Source organism: Piliocolobus tephrosceles, chromosome 7, assembly GCF_002776525.5.
Source record: "Piliocolobus tephrosceles isolate RC106 chromosome 7, ASM277652v3, whole genome shotgun sequence".
Lineage (NCBI taxonomy): Eukaryota > Metazoa > Chordata > Mammalia > Primates > Cercopithecidae > Piliocolobus > Piliocolobus tephrosceles.
In genome coordinates this window covers 48016954-48040036 of record NC_045440.1, presented here as the reverse complement: position 1 = coordinate 48040036, position 23083 = coordinate 48016954, and the positions used below count along the sequence as shown (strand labels likewise).

Sequence of the window (23083 nt, the reverse complement as noted above, 5' to 3'; positions counted from 1 at the left end):
TGTCTAAAAAAAAAAAAAAAAAAAAAGGAAAATAACTACAGATATTTCATAAGTTCAGTTGGAAAAGAATAGTTTCTCAATGAAACTTCTGGGCATAATTCCACATATATCAAAAAGGTATAACATAAGGAATAGGGGCTCAAAAAGGAAATGCCAGTTATTATTAACCTTGGCCAGTAAGGCTATTTTGGGGGAAATAAGAACATGGATTTGCTTATTAAAATGGGCACCCCTCTAAACCAGCCATCACTTTTGTCTTTCAGTGGAAGATCTCTTATCCTTAAGATAAGAATCCTGATTTTTATGTCTACTCTATGTAATCTACTTTCACTATTAATGGGAGTGGAAATCAAGAGTGATTAAAGCATGCAAAGGGAAGACAAGGGACTGTGATCAGGCTTGGAACACCCATCTGTTTGATCATAGGAAGGAGGATGAATGAGAACCGCAAACCATCTGAGAGATTCTGTTTGAACTGTGTAGGCTAAGCATTAACCATTCCCAGCATTCCTGCCCTGAGTACCTAGCCTTCTACTACTGAAGCTAAAACTATTTAAAACTTTTGGACTGTACTTACCACTACTCAACAGAAAGAAGTTCACATTATTGTCAATTAGATAAAAATTCTGCTTTGACTACAGTCTTCTGTATGTTGCTATGGCTTCACTTACTCATTTAACAAACAGCACCTTAGCAATGGCATGTGAAGTCATAGCTCCTGCCCTCAAGGCGTTTACACTCCAGAGAGCAGCAGGTTAATAACACTTTTGCTGGAGTGGGTGAACATCCCCTTCATCTGCTTTGGTCAGCAGGGGAGGAGCCCTTTGGCTAGGACTCATAAGTTCGAGTTTCTAGGCAGAGGCCTGTGGGAAAGCACTCAGAGTAAAATGACCTTACCCTCCACCCATAAACTTATTTCCCCAGTACAAGTTGAGCATCCCTTTTCTGAAATGCTTAGGACTAGGAGTGTTTCAAATTTCCATTTTTTATGAATTTTGAAATATGTGCATTATACTTAGTGGTTGAGCATCCCTAATGGGAAAATATGAAATCCAAAATACTCCAAAGAGCATTTCCTTTGAGTGTCACATAAGTGCCCAAAAAGTTTTGAATTTCAGATTAGGGATACTCAATTTGGTTAGACCATCTTTTGACCAAAAATAGGCTGCTGTTCAGGGCCAAGTGTTATTTTTGTATCCTCTATAGCAGTTAGCACAGTGTTCAGTAAAACCCAGTTTGGCCAGGCATAGGGACTCAAACACCTGTAATTCCAGCACTTTGGGTAGCTGAGGCAGGCGGATCATGAGGTCAGGAGATCGAAGCCATCCTGGGTAACACAGTGAAACCCTGTCTATACTAAAAATACAAAAAATTAGCTGGGCATAGTGACGCATGCCTATAGTCCCAGCTACTCGGGAGGCTGAGGTAGGAAGAATTACTTGAACCCAGGAAGCAGAGGTTGCAGTGAACCAAGATCACACCACTCCACTCCAGCCTGGGTGACACAACAAGACTCCGTCTCAAAAAAAAAAAAAACCTGATTAATAAATGATGAAATCTGAACCTAACAAACTGTTAAAAATTTTTCTTGGCTATAAAAACAAATTTTTTAGAAGTGTTCTCAAAAGTGACTTTATTCTTCCTCCCTCACTCCACTACCTACTCCCACATGACCAAGGGACACAGTATAACCGAGTTAGCTCTGAATTATTTGACTGTGTGGGCCAGGCTTACTCAAGGGAACTTACTGGTTTAAAAAAAAAAAAAAAAAAAAAAACAACTTCTAGGAGCATCCTGATCACTGAGGGGAGACAGCTGTGATTCAGCATTGATTCACAGCTCTGGCTTTAGAATCCATATATCTTGGTTAATACATTGGTTCTTAAACTTGCTGGTTGATTGGTACTAATCCCATCCTTAGTTATCAACAAGGATAAATCTACTTCCGAAAGTTGTTAGGAGAATTTAATGAGATCACATTCATAGAAGTACCTTGTGCAGTGTAAACTAGCATGTAAGAAGTTGCTTTTCCCTTCTTCCTCAGACTTTTTCTTTCTACTTAACTGAAAAAGTAGAAATCCAGCCAGCACTGACCCAAGACTTTGTTGTCTTGTTTTTACAAACAAAATGGGTAGAAGAAAGAAATCAGAAGTAATTTAGAAAAATGATACAGTTTGAAAGTATTCCATGTTCTTCCCAAGGAAGAATATAAATCATCCAGTTGGACATTGCTAGGCATTGTCAATAACCCAATAATGGGAAAGAATGGATAATGAAGCCAGTGGGATTTGTACAGAGAGATTTAGTTTAAAACGGGGATAAAAGAAACCAAATGGGCCATATGCACTGGCTCATGCCTATAATCCCAGCGCTTTGAGAGACCAAGGCAGGTGGATCACCTGAGGTCAGAGATTCAAGACCAGCCTGGCCAACGTGGTGAAACCCCGTCTCTACTGAAAATACAAAAAATTAGCCAGGCTTGGTGGCAGGAGCCTGTAATCCCAGCTACTTGGGAAAGTGAGGCAGGAGAATCGCTTGAACTCTGGAGGCAGAGGTTGCAGTGAGCCAAGATCGCACCATTGCACTCCAACCTGGGCAACAAGAGCTAAACTCTGTCTCAAAAAAAGAAACAAAATAAAACAAAACAAAAACAAATGGAAGGTCAGCTGATATGACAGCATAAAAACATACCACTTATCCCTCCAGGTTAGTAATTTAACTAGTTAACTTGTACCACAGTAAGTCTAGAATTCAGTAAATGGGCAGGGTTTTGTTTTATTCTTTTTTTAATCATTTCTTGTCTTAAAAATATTTCTCCCACCCTACCCCTCACTGTCCTTCCTACCACAGAAATCATAATCATCTACCAGTAAGAGGTCAGTGATTTTATTTTCTTTATTTTTTTGAGACAGAGTCTCACTTTGTTGCCCAGGCTGGAGTGCAGTGGTGGAGGCCAGTGGTTTTAAGACTTTCAGTTTTTGATTTTTGTTTTGTTTTTTTTTATCTCTGCTCACTTCAACCTCCACCTCCCGGGTTCAAGCGATTCTCCTGCCTCAGCCTCCTGAATATCTGGGACTACAGGTGCACATCACCACCCCGAATATCTGGGACTACAGGTGCACACCACCACACTCAGCTAATTTTTGTATTTTTATTAGAAACGGGGTTTCACCATGTTGGCCAGTATGGTCTTGATCTCTTGACCTCGTGATCTGCCCACTTCAGCCTCCCAAAGTGCTAGGATAACAGGTGTGAGCCACCACACCTGGCCCTGTTTTTATTTAATATAAATGTGTTCAGGCATGATGGCTCATACCTGTAATCCCAGCACTTTGGGAGACCAAGGCAAGAGGATCACTTGGGCACAGGAATTCAAGGCCAGCCTAGGTAACATCTCGAGACCTGTCTATACACAAGGAAAGGGAGGGAGGGAAGGAAGGGAGGAGAGAGAAGGGAAGGGGAAGGAGAAGCTTACAAAACAAAGTATGGGAAGTTGTTTGTTCTGGAAGATGGATGAGTTGGGCCACCATGGCTCCCCACCCAGCTCCTTAGGAGTCCAGCAGCATAGTCTGAAAGCATCTGTTGTGGATTAATTGCTCATAAAAACATTTCACATATTCCATAGTTGTTCTTCTTTCTTCCTCTCGGGTTAATAGCTTGCGGCAGTAGTTGTTATCATGGGGACACTGGGTAGCAGTATGATTCAGAGGCAGAATAGAAATGTTCCTGTTAATCTCAAATAAAAACTCCAAATACTTACTTTAAATATGCTATTATTAGCTGAATTCTCAAAATTGGAAAATCTTACAGATTTGAATTTTGGAAAAAACACTTAAATCTTTATAATTTACCAAGAAAATCTCTCTGTTAATATGGGATGCTGAAAGTGACAAGAAAAGAAAGCTTGAGTTTCGCTAGAGTCACTCTATTCTTTTCGTTTTACCTTCAAACTAGGTAATAAATTAGATCGTGGTATTTATTTTTTAGATAAGACCCTGAAGTTCACTGACATTAAGTAATTTGGATCCCTGTATGTGAGCTGGGTCTCAAGACAGGTCCACCAAATTCCAAAGTCTGATTTTCGGTACTACAGCTGACATTTAATTACTTCCAGTTTTAGGAGAATTCATTTCTATAAATTTCTTGTTTGTTTTATAGTTATAACCCCTGGCCCTCAAAACAAAAATCTGATTATTTCTTGTCAGTGATGTTGATATTAATTTAGATTCTTGGTATTTTCCACTGTTTTTGTTAAACAACAGCAATAAACTATACTAGGATTGTCTTGAGTAACCAGGAAGAGTATTAAATCCATTTAAATCCATAGTAAATAATTACACTGCCTGCTTTTGGTTTAGTTAGTGTTCTTTTTTTTTTTTTTTTTTTTTTTGCCGTTTACTTAGATACTTATTAACAAAAATTATCAGCTGTTAAAAAAGGTTAGTGCAAAAGTAATTGCGGTTTTTGCCATTACTTTTAATATCATTACTTTTAGTTTTCATTACTGTTAAATGAAAGCAAGATAATTTACTTCTCTTTCTCAAGACACCAACAACGGGGTGGGTTGTGATGAAGCCGTTGAACCTGGACCATACATTTGTAAAAGGCCTCAGATTAGGACTTTCAGTATGATCCGTAAATGCAATAGTAATATAGCCACTGTTTTTGTTGGTTGTTGTTGTTCACATAACTAACATAAATTATAACAACAATTTAATAATCTCTCTTTTATCTTTTACCCACTGGATATTTACCCCAGTAAGTAAGCTTTCACATCTTTCTCCATGAATGTAGACGTATCTATAAACAAAAAGATATGGTTTGCCTTTTTCACTTAATTTCACCAGGATGTCCCTCTCTTGATAGATACTCAGGTTGTTTCTGGTTTTTAACACTTCAAAGCAGTGCTGCAACACACTTCCTTGTGTATCTCTGTCTGTATCTCCTTTATTTATTGAGCTTATATTTTAACCTTCTTTACTGTGAAATATAACAAGCATATGAAAGATGGCATAATTGTAGATTGTAACAAATAATAAGTGAATAAATAAAGCTCACTAACAAACCCACCACTGTAATTCAATAAACATGGCGGGTATCCAAAAGCCACCTGCTGCCCCCACCCCAATCCTAAAGATCTTCACACTTCTGAAATTTCTTCCATGTGTTTCTTTGCAGTTATACTACTTTTTATACATCTTTAAAAAATATATTTAGGTTGGGCACGGTGGCTCACGCCTGTAATTCCAGCACTTCAGGAGGCCAAGACAGGAGGATCGCTTGAGGCCAGGAGTTCGAGACCAGCCTGGGCATCATAGGCCTTATCTCTATAAAAAATAAAAAACTACTCTAGGGAAAACAGAAGAACCCTCCTGATTCTCTACTTTGTACCCACAAACATTTTTTTAAAAAGAATTCATTCTAAACAAATAAAAATAAAAAATAAAAAACTAGCCGAGTTTGATGGTGCACACTTGTAGTCCTAGCTACTTGGGAGGCTGAGGTGGGAGAATCACTGAGTGACAGATTGAGACCTGGCTATCAAAAAAAAAAAAAAAAAAATGTGTGTATGTGTGCGCATATAGGTTTACCTGTTTTTGAACTTTATGGAAACAGCATCATGCTGGCACATTCTTTGTGTTTTGCTTTTTTTGCTCACTAGAGATGCCGCGGCCCCAGATGCACACAAAAGGACCCTGATGTGGGGGCCCCTTACAGAGGAGGACTGGAGACAACATAGTGTTAAACCAATAAACCTTGTAAGATTCATCTGTCTATTGCAGGTAGCTCCGGTTTATTCATTTTCATTCCATTTTATGCATTTACCACAATCTCTTTCTTCATGCAGTTGTTCTAGGCATTTCCGGTCACTGCTGGCAGGAGCAGGAGTCCCTGCTGTGTATCCCCTAGGGCACAGGTGTGCACGTCGTGGGGGTGGGGTGTTCCTAACCTTCAATGGATAATGCTAAACTGTCTTCCAGAAGCGGAGTTCAGCTTCCATTCCTGTTAGCATAGTAGAGCTCCTGCTCCATTACTTGGTACACTTAGGTGTCCTCGTTATCTTTTTTCCCAACTGCATTTTTTTCAGCCTGGTAGGTCTGTAGTGGAATTCACTGTGGTTTAAATTCCAGCTCCTGATTACTGCTGAGGCTGAGAGCCTTTTGCTGTGTATTGCTATTTGTGTTTCCACTTTGATGAAGTGCTGTTCAAGTCTTTTGTTTATTTTTCTTTGGGGGTTTTGAGTGTTATATATTTTGAGTAGTAGTCCTTCATTGGTTGTATATAATTTATGTGTTGTAGGTGGCTTGTCTTTTTATCAGCAGAAGTACCGATTTTTGGAGGGGGAGCAGATAGCATTGCCAAAGTGGGACTGCCTGAACAGAGTATGTAACTGGACTTGTTTTCATGACCCACAGGCAGGGCCCCAGGAGGCATTAAGTGTCTTTGAAATGGCTTCTGGACCCATAGCTCTCCCGGGTTGGTTGGGTTACCTTTAACCAGAACACTCCCAGCAGAGGCTATGGGTCTGTGTCTCCCTCAGGTAAAATGAGATTAACTTGAGCACCAAGGGAAACAGTCTAGAGCTACCGTTTGTCGTAGGCCAGTTAGGCCTGTTTTGTATGATCTTCAAAATAAGTCTCAGAAGCAGATATTATTTTACCCACTTCACAGATGAGGAGCTTGAAGCTCATCAGGAATAAAGATTTTACCCTGTGCCATACAACTGGAAAGTAGGAAAGTGGGGTTAAAGATCACTTTCACATGGCTCCCAAGCAAATTCTGCATCCATTCTGGCAACTTGAAGCATAGCGTAGCTTCATGGTACTGGGCACCTTGCTGGGGAGGCATCGGAACAGAGTCCACACCAGATGTCTGACTGTGACATAAGCCACAGCCCCTTCCCCTCCGCAACTCTCTGTGACTGGGGGTGGCGTGGGAGCTCTGATGAAGCACACTCCAGTGCCGGCCGTGGCACACTGCAGGCTGCTTACTGATTAGGTTGAAGCCTGGTTGCTCCATAAAGGATATTTTGTTGTTTTTCTCTTCACTATTTGGCACGTCAGTGTAAATTATTTTAATAGGACTCACAGTTTCAGTCTTTGAAGCATTATGAGGGGAAGCTACATGATGTGTGAATTTAAGATAATAGGATGAATTGTAAGGAGACAAGGGTTTTTGTTAAGTATCAGAGCACACTTGTAATATTTGGTTAAAAAAAAAAACTTATGTGTCCATAAGAGATATGGGTTGACAGATTTTGTGTGGAAGTGTGGGTTTTTCCACCTCCACGCTGGTGAGTGCGTGGATCATGTGAGGCTTTTGGAATAATACCACCAGGACAGAAGAGAGAACTGTTTGCAGAGTTGCAGATAGCAACATGTTTCAGGAGCTCTTCATTTCCTGTGAAGTTGAGTGTGTGTGTGTGTGTGTGTGTGTGTGTGTGTAATTTCCTGATGAAGTAGAAGTGTGTAAAGAACATTGTTTTTACAAAGTTTCTAAATTATACTACTTAATAATTTTATGTCCCCAATCTTGAGTCAAGAGTTGATTAGGAGGATTTTTTTTCTTTATATATATTATTAGTTTTATATTACATATATATAATATATATATATATTATTTTTAATGCCCTGTCTTTAACAAAAGACATTTTTAAATATAACTAGCAGGCTGCGCACGGTGGCTCACGCCTGGAATCCCAACACTTTGGGAGGCTGAGACGGGCACATCACTTGAGGCCAAAAGTTCAAGACCAGCCTTGCCAACATGGAGAAACTCCATCTCTACTGAAAATACAAAAATTAGCCAGGCATGGTGGCACATGCCTGTAGTTGCAGCTACTTTGGACGCTGAGGCAGGACAATCCACTTGAACCTAGGAGGCGGAGGTTGCAGTGAGCCAAGATCACACCATTGCACTCCAGCCTGGGTGACAAGACGAGATTCCGTCTCAAAAAATAAAAAAACTAGCAGATGTCCTGTAAAATGTGAGACATTCCAGAGTTACAAAGTTATCTTATATAATTATATAAATTTAAGCAGAGATTCAAAGGAATCATGCAAAGGGCTTAATTTCAGATGTGTGTTTTAATTTCCTTCTTTCAGTTTCTCCAGCTAGCTACGATCTGAAAAATATCTTGCTGGCCGGGTGCAGTGGCTCATGCCTGTAATCCCAGCACTTTTGGAGGCCGAGGAGAGCAGATTGCTTGAGGTCAGGAGTTTGAATCCATCCTGAGCAACATGGCAAAACCCCATCTCTACTAAAAATACAAAAATTAGCCCTGTGTGGTAGTGCACTCCTGTAATCCCAGCTACTAGGAGCCCGAGACACGAGAATCACTTAAACCTGGGAGGCGGAGGTTGCGGTGAGCCAAGATTGCGCCACTGCACTGCAGCCTGGGCAACAGAGCAAGACTCCATCTCAAAAAAAGAAAAGAAAAGAAACAGAGAGAGGGAAGGAGGGAGGGAGAGAGAGAGGGAGGGAGGGAGGGAGACAGAGAAGGAAAGAAAGAAAAAAGAAAAGAAAAAGAAAAATTATCTTTCTGAAATTCAGTGAACTTGATTTGGAAATGTTTCGTAAGTTCCCACATCTATACGGTATTCATAGGATATTCTTAGCAGAGATATATCTCTGGAGTCAGAATGCCTGATCAGATTCCCTTCCTGGCTGTCCCACCACGGTGATTGAAGGGCTGCTCCAGGACACACCAGAAGTATTACTGAAATACTGCCTCATGGTGTGCATTTTACTGTTCCACAATATCTTATGTCATAGAAGAGGGTTTAAGTATGAAATTCACATGGCCACAGTTTTATATAGATGTGGAAACCCAAGGAAATATTTTTCTTTGTATTCTAAGCCATGTTCTCCTGTGCTGCCACAAACCCTGGGCCCAGCACAGGTACTGTCTCTGTCCTCTGAAGAGCCACAGTGCAGGGCTGTCTTGTCTGGTGCTCAAGACCCGCTCCTGTGGCTTAGCAGGGCCAACAGGCACACCAGGGGTTACATGGAACTAATGTTCCACTAGCTTGACTTAGGAAAAGGAAGTGCAGCCACTCCAAAAGTAGAGTGCTGAAGCCACTGGGTTCACTCCCAGCCCTGTGCTGCTCCTGGACTCTGTGTCAGCTTTCCAGTGAAGATAACAGGACTACTCTTTTATTGCAGAAGTCCCCAGCTTTTCATTTCCTGGAAACTTTGAGATTAGTTTGAGTGGGGGCTTTGAGGAAAGAGAAGAAAGATAATATTTATAGCAAAATCATTAAGCAGAGGTGAAGAAAGTATAGCAATGGATGTATTTCAGGTTAGGTTTAGTGGTCTCCTGATTAGAGGCCCCTGTCTTAAGTTAATAACACTTTTTAAATAACAGCTTGACTGAGACATAATTTACATATCCTAAAATTTACCCTTTTTAAAATGTACGAATCATTGGTTTTTATTTTACTCACAAAGTTGTGCAACCAGCACCCTAATTCTGGCACATTTTCATCACCTCAGACAGAAACCTAGTACCTTCAGCAGGAGCTCTGCACTTCCCCTCCCCTGGCAGCCACTCCTCTACTTTCCATCTCTGTGGATTTGCCTGTTCTGGACGTTTCCTGTCAGCGGAACCATACAGATGTAACCTTTGGTGTCTGGTGTCTTTCACTTTAGCAGAATGTTTTTAAGGTCTATCCATGATGTAACGTGTATCAGAATTTCCTTTTTTTTTTTTTTTTTTTTTTTTTTTTGAGACCGAGTTTCTCTCTTGTTGCCCAGGCTGGAGTGCAATGGTGCCATCTCAGCTCACTGCGACCTCTACCTCCTGGGTTCAAGCGATTTTCCTGCCTCAGCCTCCAGAGTAGCTGGGATTACAGGTGCACACCACCACGTCCAGCTAATTCGAACTCCTGACCTCTAGTGACCCACCTGCCTCATCCTCCCAAAGCGCTGGGATTATAGGCGTGAGCCTCCGCACCCGGCCAGAATTTCATTCTTTTTCTGGTTGAATATTTCATGACATAGATACATCAAATTTATCCATTCAACAGTTGATGGACATTTGGGTTGTTTCTACTTTCTGGGTATCTTGAATAATCCTGCTGCGAACATTCATATGCAAGTTTCTGTGTGGATGTAAGTTCCAGTTCTCTTGGATAGACAGCAAAGAGATGAATGGCTGGATTGCTGCCACACAGTTTTCCAGAGTAATGGCCTCATTTTACCATCCCACCAGCCTAATGGTACATTTTAATCACTGCAAATCTAATCTTGTGGCCGGGCGCGGTGGCTCAAGCCTGTAATCCCAGCACTTTGGGAGGCCGAGACGGGTGGATCACGAGGTCAGGAGATCGAGACCCTCCTGGCTAACACGGTGAAACCCCGTCTCTACTAAAAAATACAAAAAATTAGCCGGGCGAGGTGGTGGGCGCCTGTGGTCCCAGCCACTCGGGAGGCTGAGGCAGGAGAATGGCGTGAACCCAGGAGGCAGAGGTTGCGGTGAGCTGAGATCCGGCCACTGCACTCTAGCCTGGGCGACAGAGCAAGACTCCGTCTCAAAAAAAAAAAAAAAAAAAAAAAAAAAAAAAAATCTAATCTTGTTAGAGTCTCAAGGTTTCCATGGCTCCTGCCAGTTTGTTCATGATCTCTTGAGTTATTTGTTGCTGTCTACCTAGCAGAACAAACCTTGTTGGAGGAAATCCATTTCAGTATCGAGGCAAAAGTTTAATTCACTCAGGGTTGTTTTTTGTGTATATAAGGGTGACATAAAAGGAGATAAGCTGTCTTCTGGAAGGCATTATTTTTACTTCTTAATTATATACCTAAACTGTATCTCCAACTAGCCTAGAGTTTAATATTAAATGAATGAAATGAACAAGGGAATTCAGGTTAAAGAAATTTATCAGAAGCCATGGGTTTCTTACAGAAGAAATCAGGGCTCATGAAAAGTTCTCAGACTGAAGCATTGAAGGACACTTGTGATATGTGGCAGGTGCTGGCATTGCTGAAATGCCATGTGTCCTCACTGTGCAGTACTGGCTGGTGGGATTAAAGAGTCTTGCCGGCCCTGCTAGCTAGCATGCCAGATTCATGGCCTCATGCCATGCCAGTGTTATGCGCCTCCCAGGAACCAGACTCATCTAGGCACTGGGATTCCACAGAGAACAGATACACAGAGCCTGCCCTCAGGAGGTTCACATTCTCGTGAGGACACAAAACAGGCAGCACTAACTAAACTAGAGGATCTCGGTGGTGACCAGCCCTGGAACAGAGGGTGAGGTGGGGCAGAGGCACCTCGGAGTGGCATCAGGGGTGACTTCTCTGCCTCTTCTCACCTATGCCCTTGTACAAAACCCAACAGTGATTGTTACAGGAAGTGCCTCTTCAAGACTGCTCGGCCTTTGCTGTTTTCTTTGGCACCGATGTGACATTCATGTAGTGGGAGCCACAGCAGTGCCAAGAGCCCTTCTCAGAGGTGGACCTCCAGGGTGGGAGTGTGGGAGGCTGGCCCTAGCCCCAGGAGCCACATGAAGAGCTCCTTTCCGGTCCAGAGAGACTTCCTCAGAGTCTCCACAGGTCTTTCTCAACACTGCACGTTGGTCTGCTCCTAAAACTACTATTTTTATGTTGAGTGTGGAGCCACAGGAAAGAATGGAGTTATAGGAAGTGTTACATTCTTTATAAATAACACACATGCATTGACCTAATTTTACAATGAATGGGAAGTTACCTTTGCAACTCAAAATAGGACTCCTATCTAAGTTTATTGGACACTATTAATAATGATTCATCAGCAAATAGGAAATTGTTTCTTAGACTGCATTGAGATTATATCTTAAAATACAGCCTACCAGATATGTCTGAAGTCTGTTGTCTCTGGCATGTAGAGACCCTGCTGTGTCGGGGAAGATGTGTAGTGTGTGGCCAGCACTGGGGAGGAAAGGGAGACAGTCAGAGAGGTGAGACAATCTAAAGAACAGGACCATGTAAAAGACAAGCAGGGAGGAAAGAAACAAATAAAAATGAATGAGGGCTGGCCAGTCATGATGGCTGACAACTATAATCCTAGCACTTTGGGAGGCCAAGGCAGGAGGATCACTTGAGGCCAAACATTTGAGACCAGTCTGGGAAACATAGTGAAACCCCATCTGTACGAAAAATTTAAAAAATTAGCTAGGAATAGTGGTACATACCTGTAGTCCTAGCTACTTGGGAGGCTAAGGCTAGAGGATTGCTTGAACCCAGGAGGTCACACCACTGCACTCCAGCCTGGGTGACAGAGCAAGACTCTATCTCCAAGAAATATATGTATTTGGTGTGTGTGTGTGTGTGTGTGTGTGTGTGTGTGTGTGTGTGTGTAATATAAAAAAGTAATGAGGGCCCAAAGAGGTTTTTTTAAAAAAATATGTTACTCAGTGTTTACCTTATTAGAAATTAAAACTGAAAAAGATTTAACACATTGATTTACCTAAAAGCATCTATAATCAACCCATTATATGATGACCTAAATAACATTTTTTATGAAAAATATTTCCTAAAACACAAAAACAAATATTTAGCGATGAGAGTTGCATTGCCCTGTATTTTGCAGGTCTCTTCACTGGTTGAACAGGAGATGATGGATTATCATCTGTGCTCCGCCTACAATCTGTTGTAATATCACACATCATGGGCCTCTAGAAAATAACACTGTACACTCATGAGAGAATGGAAGTAAGAAAGAAAAATAAAGGCTTGGCAGAAAACAGTTTTGGCCTTGTAGGCTGCCTGAAAGGCTCTCGGAACCTCCAGCGACCCCCAGACCCCACTTTAAGAATGACTGGTCTAAAGTATTCCACTGTCCAAATGAACTCTCTTGGAGAGGTATGAGTTCTACAACAGTGACAGGTACAGAGAAGTTAGCAGCAACATGACAAATTTTAAGAACATTTTATACCCAAAATACTTGCTTGGTTAAAAAAAAAAAATGATTCCAAGCTCTGTGAGGATGAGTCCATCATGGGCCAGGTGCTTCCTTGTTATCTCTCCGTTTTCTGTTGTCCACAGCACCATTGTGGCTTAAATCTCCTAAAGCAAATTCCACTCTATCCACACCCAAAAGAAAGTGGTTCAGGCAGTTTTAAATTGCCCTGTGAAGATTTGAGAGTTAGCTGGATGAGACAGTATCAGATGGAAAAAATAACCCCTGAAGTAACTTAGAGAATAGGTAAGCAAATTGATAATATCAGCTAATGTTCCGGTGCGCAAACAAGATTTTCCATATTTACTTTCTTCCGGTGGACTGAAGTATGGAAATCTTGGTTACCTTTACTTTGAATGGTTGGTTTTCCAAATGACATTTGTCATCTACCAGTCAAGATAATTAATACCAGCTATAATGAGGCCAGAGGAAGTAGATCATTTGCCGCACCAAAATATCCATAAAATGTGTGTAGAAATATGTAAATTTAGCATTGTTTCCATGGCAGTGAGGCGAGAACTCTGCTTCCTTCCTCTGTTGTGTATTTCTTAGACTTCTCTTGGGCGTGGTGCCACTCCCACTCTCTTCTTGGTCTGCCGACGATTTCCATTGCCCCAGGACTTGCCCCATCCTCACTTCTGAGCTCATACGTGATACTGGGGCTGCCTTTTTAGGAATTCAGGAAATGGAGGTACCCAGTTAAAGTTATCTGCACCTGTGTAGCTTACTCATTTCCATGCACCTTTCTTGTCGCAGGATGGGAAACCTTGGCTCTAGTTTACTCAGGAGAAACATCTGTCCTTTGAGATCACTTCTGACTCTTGAACTGAATTTGTAAATTTTTTCTGAAGATGGTCTCAAGTTGGTTCTCTTCCTTTGTGGTTTGTTTTCTACTTAGATTTTGACAGCTTCCAAAATATGTTAACAACAACAGAATTCAGGCAAGAACATTGATTTTTTTTTTTCATTCTAAGAAATAAGTTAACTTTGCTTCGTGTAAATATCTCCATCTGTTTATTCCTAATCCTTTATAATGTTTAGAGTATTTTTTTCTCTCTCAAGGATCTAGTAATTACTAAAACAACAAATTTGAAAATGTTTTTAAAATTAAAGTTAGTGGCTCTGTCTTTGTAAATTTTTCGTTACGAATACATTGGAAATAGCACCAGAGAGCACTTTGTAACACAAAAAGTCTTCAGTCAGGCAAACTCACCTGTCAGCCTGCAGAAGGCACTTATCGCAGATGGCTGACTGTTTCTAGCACCCCATGCTGCCATGCTCGCATAGAAAGGTGTCTGCTTCACCACCCACACCTAACACTGGAGACTTTGGAACCATCTTTCCTCCTCAAACAGAGGCACATGTCAGCGAGGGACAGCAGCAGCACTAGGAATTAGAGAATCACAGAATCCTACAAGGGAGGAAGATGAAGCTGAGAGAGATTTGGAATTTCCACTGTAGAAGGTGGACAGTATCCTCTCTATCCAAGTCTGTGGCCAGCATTCTTCTGAGCAAATGCACATCACCCGCAGTGTCATGGGGTTGGAGTGTGCAGGTTCAGCCCTGGAGGACGTGAGTTGGCAGGACCCCCTTCTGCATACCAGTCATCTCCAGTACAGCTGAGTCTCAACCTTTCCATGGGGCCCTCATGAGATGTAAATGATGTGGTGCCCCCATCCTTACTCTGTCTCTCTTGAGGGGTGTCTCCAAGGGCTTTTTTATAAGTGAGAACATGTTCTTAGAAAGTGCCTGTTACACTTCATTGACTAGTCACATGTCAGGTTGGCCTTGCTTTAAAGAATGTGGAAGACTCGAAAACAGTCTTAGGGTTGGCCTCAGTGAGCCATGATTGTGCCACTCCAGCCTGTATTACAGAGCAAGAGACCCTGTTAAAAAAGAAAAAGAAAATAAAAAACACTTAGTATTTATTTTTCTGTTAAATATAATTTTCATTATGGTAAAATAACGTACTATAAAATTTACAATTTCAACCATTTTAAGTATAACTTGGTAGATATAACTTTAACATGTGTATAGATCTTGATATCTTTCCACTTAAAAAGTACACTGGTTACTATAATAAAAACATAGCGCTGAAAGTCTTTCAGGTTCCTGAGCATGACTTTAGGAAAGCTCTTATTGGGTCCCGCCAGGCCTCCTACCTCCCTCCTCCCGCCTCCAGGAGCAGCTGCGTGTTCTACAGCCTGTGCATGCAGGTGGGTCTGCCGCAGCCCCCAAGTGAGTGCACAGAGGAGGCTCCCAGGCTGTCCCCGTTCCCTGCCTGTGCCATGTGCCATGCTGTCACCTTCCTTCGCATGTTCTGCACCACTCCCCAGCCCTCTTCTCGCTGCTCTTCAAATACAGCCGATTTTTAGAGGTCAGATGAACTGTGACTGAGTGTGATGGGAAACATGGCTCTCCCTTCAGTGATGGGTAGCTGAGTTGACCTCCACCCATGCTCTCTGGGAGTCTTGTGGGAGCTGCTGGGAGAGCTGCTGACCACTGCAGAGCCTGCCAAACTGGGGACCTGGTGGGTAGGACAGCTGGCCCTGCTTCTCTCCTTGTCTGCTCCACAGACTTTTGTTGTCACAGATTAATGACCAAAATTTGTCTACAGACTCATTTTATCCAATCTATAAATTAAGGTATACCCCAAGAAATTTATTCCAACATAATGATGTTATCAAATCATAAGTATAATGAATTAATCTGTATGTCCCCTTTTTCTCTAAACATTTACTTTACATTTTAAACTTTTTAAATAAAAAATGTTTATTAATTTTTGAAAAGACAGACTTATGGTAGCCACTCCCCTGTCAGACTGTTTGTTTCTTAAACATTTTTAAAGGATCACTTTTTTAAAAGAATGTTTCCTGTGTAACCAAATGAATAGTAAAGAATGAATTGCAGTGGGAGGAACAATACACTTTTTAACTGTGCCAAAAGTGAGTTTCTGCACCAAGTCTATGCCCAGCAGAAGCGGGAGTCATTTGAATGTGTTAGCTGGCCTCAGACAACTCTGCTTCACAAGGCAACAGTGGCCATCCAAACCATTATCTATTTTAAAAATAGTTTTTAAAAACAGTGGAGAAGCTGATTTTTTATGAGACTAAGCATTTTATTTAACTCATAGCCATTCTTCAGCTAAGCATCGTGCATTAAGTATAAATGTATAATATATCTAAACTTTTTTAATTAGCTGGTACCATCCTCTAAATAAAAGTCATTAAATTCAAATAGAACTTTCCTATGGCTGTGTGCTTCTCGAACAGCATTTCTCAAAGAGAATTCCAAGGGAACACTAGTTTCTCAGGACATTGTTAGTGATGACACCAAAAAGGGTTTCATGGTTATAAATGGGAGAAGCTTTAGTTTAAAACAGTATGCCACAGGTGCCTTTTACACGGAGCTCTCCAGGCCCTCTGCCATGTCCAGTCCCACTGTAGCGTGTTAGGGTCCTGCCAGCCACAGATGCACCACACAGCAACAGGCAGGGAGTTCTGTTCTCATGGGTTACACTTCACAGAACACTTTTTGGGAAACTCCAAAATTTTAGGAAAATTGATAAGCACTCTGTCACTATCTGGAAAGGGTTGTTTATTTTTCTATACTGTATAAAGACCTTTTTTTACACTCATCTTTTATCATACCCTAATTTTACTCGGTTTCTTCACAGAGTAACACTAGGATTAAAATTCTGTCTTAAACTGGGCAGATTTTTGAGCAAAAAACAGCATAAAAGTTTATGGCTTTAGCAATGACAATACTGGTAACTATAGTAATATCATCATGTGTTGGATACTCACTCTGAGTATAGAAACCCTAGTAGGTGCTGCACATATGTTCTTTACTTCCTTTACTCCTTGCAATAATGCCAACAGCAACCCCCAGTTTCCCAGAAGGGCTGATGTAAGATCCAAGCATTTTCTCAAGGTCTCACAGTGTATGAAAGGCAGAGCTTAAGCAAGATGGGTTTCTTGACTCCAGGAGCCCTGCTGTTTCCCATCTCTGTTAACAAGGGGCTCAGGTAAAGGTTAGAGCCAGGGCTCGGAAGTGCAATCAGATCTAAGGTGAGAACCATATAACTGAAATCATAACAGTGTTGTCCTTTTGTGTCCTTCTATATATTTTACTTCAGATAACTTTTCTTTTTTGTGTGTGTGACGGAATTTGGCTCTTGTTGCCTAGCTGTAGTGCAATGACGTGATCTCGGCTCACTGCAACCTCCGCCTACCAGGTTCAAGAGATTCTCCTGCCTCAGCCTCCCGAGTAGCTGGGATTATAGGCATCTGCCACCATGCCTGGCTAATTTTTGTATTTTTAGTAGAGACAGGGTTTCACCGTGTTGGCCAGGCTGGTCCCGAACTGCTGACCTCAGGTGAGCCATCCACCTCAGCCTCCCAAAGTGCTGGGATGTAGGCGTGAGCCACCACACCCAGCTCAGATAACTTTTCTTACATGTAATACATATCTGTTTGGGGAAAATATACAAAATACCCAATCCAAAGGAAGAAAGTAAATATCACCTCCAAACTCTACTCAGATAACCACTAAAAACATTCTTATAGGCTTCAGTCTTTTCCTTTGGCTTAACATATATATATAGATGCATGCATAGATACACATACACACACACACACACACACACACACAGAGTGAGAGAGTTAATTTGTTGCCTGCTTTTTTCTTAGCAGGGTATCACAAATGTGTTTCCATGTCCATAAATATTTTCTTTGTAACCATTTCAGTGACTGTATAATATTTCACTGTGTGGATGGATCCTAATTTAGTAAGCAAGTTCCTGTTGTGCAGTTGGTTTCTCACAGTGTCTGTCCATCTGTCTGTGTGCCTTCTTTCTTCCCCATCTGAATTGCCACACATCTCGAATTGTAGTTCCATGGCCTTAGGCATCAGAGGCTGTTAAGCATTCCACCAGCTCACTGGCCTAGTACTCAGTAAGGGATGTCTGATGATTAATACTGTTAACTTTCCTTGTTCCAGGACAGCGGGGATTTTTAGTTTGATTGACACCCTATGGCCCCCAGCGATACCTCTGAAAACACCTGGCCGTGACCAGCCCTGTGAAGAGGTAAGCCTAGCACTGGAAAAACTTCCCCAGTTGCGGACTACTCCATGCCAAGTGCTAAGCCAGGCATCATCACTGCCACCCACATGGTCTATGTCCCCCACTCCAGTGGCAACAAGGAGCCCCCGTGCAGCCAGTTCCTTTGTGGTGACGCATGAATATGAGCCAGGATTGGGATTCAGGTCCCTGGAGACCAAGCTCTGGCTGCCTTCCCTACTGTGCTGCACAACATTTTCTTGAAGTTAACTTATGATGAATGCGTAAACCACAACCCTTATATACTGTTGGAGCAATTGGGGTCTCAGCCTCATACTAAAGCAAACATATAGAATTTTTCCCACGAACTTCTAGTCACTCATAGAACCAACATTCAGTTACCAATTGGAGCAGGAACTCAATACAATCCATAGACATTCGTACAACATCCTGGGTAGCCAGGAACTTCCATTGCACTGCTTGTCTATGATAGTGTCTCAGAAGAAGCAAAATGGATGAAAAGTGTTCCCTCCTCTCCCTCCTGAACCTTTTCCAGCAGGTTAACCAGCTGCTGCTTTGGGCCAGAGCTCCCAAAACAACTGAGGCTGTCTTCCTTAGGTTGTGGCTGACATCTTAGTAGTGCTAAGTCTGTGACCCTGTACTGTGCCAAACAGCATAGTAGTTGTCAAAACACACGGTGGCTCATGCCTGTAATCCCAGCATTTGGGAGGCCGAGCCAGGCGGATCACCTGAGGTCGAGAGTTTGAGACCAGCCTGACCAACATGGAGAAACCCCGTCTCTACTGAAAATACAAAATTACCTAGGCATTGTGGCGCTTGGCTGCAATCCCAGCTACCCGGGAGGCTGAGGCAGAAGAATCACTTGAACCCAGGAGGCGGAGGTTGCAGTGAGCCGAGATGGCGCCATTGCAATCCAGCCAACAAGAGCAAAACTCTGTCTCAAAAAACAAAAAAAAAAGCCATTTCTAGATTACTTAAGGGGAAGTAATTTCTAGATGATATTTTCAGTATAACCTGAAAGATTTCTGAAATGAAATCTTGAATTAATAGGTTCATAAGTATGGAAGTTCTTATACTTGGTCCCAGAAGTAAACAATGCAATCCATTCCTTGTATAGCATTCCAGAGAGAGGATGCATCTGTAAGCGAGTATGTATATATTAAAGAGGAGATTTTAATCATGTGCTTGAGTCTTTTAACAATACATTCACCTTCTGGTTTTGCCTCATGTAAACAGGTAAAAACTCATCTGCCTCCACCAGCCTTATGTTACATCCTCACAGCTCATCCAAATCTGGGACAAATTGATATAATTGACGGAGACCCCATTTATAAGCTTTACCAGCCTCCAGTTGCCCGCTGCTTAAGAGACATTATCCAGGTAATGTTTTTGTTTCTAACAAGTTATTTAGGTATTAGCTGTGTCTGTGTGCTTTGTGTAATGCTGCCAACCTTTTCTAATTCCTTTCCAGATGAATAATCTTGGTACCCGTTGCAGTTTCTATGCCAGGGTGATTTACCAAAGACCACAGGTAATAATCTGTCTCAGTATCTCAGTCTGTCTCTCAATCTCTCAGCCTCTCTCTCTCTCTCCCTTTCTCTCTCTCTCTCTCTCTCTCTCTCACACACACACACACACACACACACACACACACACACGGTGTTAGAGGTTTGTTAAAGGGCAATCTCCTTTGGAAATTAATAGATTGCCAAAACAGAAGAGCGTTTTTAAAGTCCAGTTAAGTATGACCCGTATACTGAAGTGGTAGTAAATCCATTTCTTTTACAGGTGCAGACTACCAGCCACTGTGCTAAGCACTGGGGTATAAGACACCCAGGTACAACCCTGTCCCCAAAGCTTCTCAACCCAGTAATTTTCATTCTTTCCTGACACTTAGGCAGGTTGAAGAAAGGAAAGAGATGCAGAAACTTCATTTATGTGGTGGAAATGGTAATCTCAGGATTGAGCTCAGCTACTTCTGGGAACTTTTAGAGCCTTCGAAACTGAAAGCCCTCCCATACCACCTCCATGGTCCCTATGAGGCCTCGGGCTATTCTAGGGTGCAGCGGCCTAGAGGAGCTTGCTGTCAATCAGCTAGGAGTAGAGGAGGGAAGGAGACCTGCTTGCCAGTTTGAATGCATGGACTACATTCTGCAAGAAACCTCTGCTGGCCCTTACCTTATGGAGGAATATCCATGTATATCTAATCATCCAAGAGGGATTGAGAACATCCTATTTGTTAAACTCTTATCCACTCATAGGCAATGTGCACTGGGTGCATCTGCCATGGTGCAGGAGAGAGTGAGTGCCCCACACATTGCCTCCTTGAGGGTGTGTATAAGTGGAGCAAACCAGGCCCCAGATGCCTGCACTCACCTGGGCCGTCAGTGGATCACCAGCTACCAGCCAGGCCAGAATACCCAGGAATTGCCTAGCAAGGCATCTCAAGGGAGGGCAGGAGGCTGGCACCTCAGCCAGCAACCTCGGCCAGGTGCCCCAGTGCACCTTGAGTCAGGGGACAGTGGTGGGGGTGGACCAGGGGCTATCTTCTAATCATACTATGCCTGGTTATCAAGATCTGACACTCACACCCCTCACTTTTCTTTTTGCTGATGAAATATGCTAAAGTACACCCAGACCTTGTGCCATTTCCTCTTACATGCTTGTTATGAATCTCTACAAAGCATTCATGCTTGCATACAACCCAATTCAGCTGCCTGGTTTTGGAGCCTTTCTCTTCTGCTTAAGTTATCCAGAGTTATTTTCTGTTGTGCATTTATTTTGAACAAATTCTTTGCATTTCTCTGAACATTCTTAGACAGTGGAAGAACAAGAGAGTGACTAAAAGAATATGTTTCTTAACTTCTAGTCAAGTTCTTGATGAGTTGCATATATACGAGTATCATTAAATCATTGTTACCACAAGCATGTTAAATCAGCTCCTCTTCCATCTGCATCAGGAGTAGTGGGCAGACTGTTTCTGTAAAGAGCCAGATAGTCAATATTTTAGGCTTCTTGGGTTGTATGGTTTTCATAGCAACTACTCAGCTCCACCTTGCAGTGCAAAAGCAGCCATGTTGTCATTCACAAATGAATGAGCAGGGCTGTGTTTCAGAAATCTTTATTTACAGACACCAAAATTTGAATTTAACTTAATTTTTACTTGTCACAAAATATTCTTATGGTTTTTTAACCATTTAAAAATGTAACAACTTTGAATAAATATAAAAACCATGCTTAGCTTACAGGCCACACATAAGCAGGGGGCGGGCTGGATTAGCCCACAGGCCTTGGTTTGCTCACGTTCTTCAGGTGCTGAGCATGGCTGGAGGGCACAGGAACTGTGACGCAGAAAAAAAAAACAACCCTTGTGTCTCCTGGCATCCTGTAGGTTGTACTGAATGTGCAGTGTGGTATGTGTCAGGGAGAGGAGACAAGGGAGGGCCATCTACTGACAGCCACCGATTAGGGTGCAAGCTTGTTACCTAAGGATGCCGTAGGTGCTGCGCAAGAACACAGCGCTGATACATATGATCATCATATGAAAGAACTTTAAGGCTTTATCTCAATTTAATTTTTACATTTCAGATGTAAGGAGTGTGCTTTAGGTGATATGCTAGTAACTGTCAATTGCCTTTCCTTTCCTTCTCTGCAGAAAGTGTGTGTGTGTTTCTGCAGCTTAACCTGTGGATTAGCTAGTGCTTGCCAGCGCATAGAGTGTTGCCCACAGAAAGGAAATCAGAGGGCTGAGTTTTGAATATAAATGAACCACATTTAGCTCTTTATTTTTTTTTATTTTTATTTTTTTTTTGAGGCGGAGTCTTGCTCTGTCGCCGGACTGGAGTGCAGTGGCCGGATCTCAGCTCACTGCAAGCTCTGCCTCCCGGGTTCACGCCATTCTCCTGCCTCAGCCTCCTGAGCAGCTGGGACTAAAGGCGCCCGCCACCTCGCCCAGCTAGTTTTTTTGTATTTTTAGTAGAGACGGGGTTTCACCGTGTTAGCCAGGATGGTCTCGATCTCCTGACCTCGTGATCCGCCCGTCTCGGCCTCCCAAAGTGCTGGGATTACAGGCTTGAGCCACCGTGCCCGGCCAGCTCTTTATTTTTTATTATCAATACTTCACCTTTAATTTCTGTGAGAGATTTTTCAGATTTTCCAACCATGCTCGTGTATGTATCATTTTATCTCAGCAGCTATAGTGTCACTGTTCTTAATTCCAAGTGGAGAAGACCAAGGCTAGGCCTGGTATCTGCTGTCTCTGATACACACAACCAAACCCTGGTGGAGCCTGGCGTGGGTTTCCTAACTCTTACTCAGCCCAGTGTCCCATGGTGCTTCCTGACTCCACAATCCTTCAGTTACCTGGAGCCCTGGGGGTGGAGCAGGGACGCAACACACCCCTACCCCCAACCACATGCTGGCTGAGCTTGTGCAGGTACTTCACTGCATTGTCTCATGTCCTTGTCTGTCAAATGGGTGTGACATTCTCTCACCATATTGGATTGTTCTAGGATGAATTTAGGAGTTTTGAAATACCCTTTTTCCTTTGTTTTCTCTTCATCTGTTCCCCTTTTCATCATTTGACAGCTGATCAGTGCCTCTCATGAAGAATTAGAGAATGACTGACATGAGTCCCTCAGTGGTACTCCCTGTGAGCACCCCAGTGTCCAGCTCAGCAGATACGAGGATAGGGCTCCCAGCAAGGACGAGGCAGAGCACGTACTATGTCTCATACTTTCCAAGCCTGAGGAGACCTAAGACTGCCTTCACGTTCCTCTGCTCACCTTGAGAAGGGTCAGTGTGTGTGGGGATGCCCTTGGCATCTGGCACATTCCTGCTCTTCTGGGTCATGGGCCAGGCGGTGGCTCTCTGTGAAGGTGCCATTCACCCACAGGGAGAATGCTGTCCTCATAGCAGCCACGTGGCAGTTGCAGCTCACACTCCTGCCCATGGCCCTCTGGCTGAGACTGAGGTTGAAAGTAAAGAAAGCAGGTGTCAAAATGCTTGCACCAAAGCCAGTTGGAGGGGAACTCTGGGGCAAAGAAAGACCAAGAGTGAAGCAG

The 23083-nt window shown here is 42.6% G+C and overlaps 1 protein-coding gene across 11 annotated transcripts in view; it reads left to right on the top strand.

The window, feature by feature from the left end:
- Positions 1–23083, top strand: part of SPIDR (scaffold protein involved in DNA repair) — a 456553-nt gene that overhangs the window by 401017 nt on the left and 32453 nt on the right. For all 11 annotated transcript variants that reach the window (XM_023190580.2, XM_023190576.2, XM_023190584.3 and 8 more), the window contains 3 exons: positions 17939–18026; positions 19257–19400; positions 19492–19551. In XM_023190580.2, the coding sequence (XP_023046348.1) occupies positions 17939–18026; positions 19257–19400; positions 19492–19551 (292 nt within the window). The remainder of the gene's footprint in view (positions 1–17938; positions 18027–19256; positions 19401–19491; positions 19552–23083) is intronic.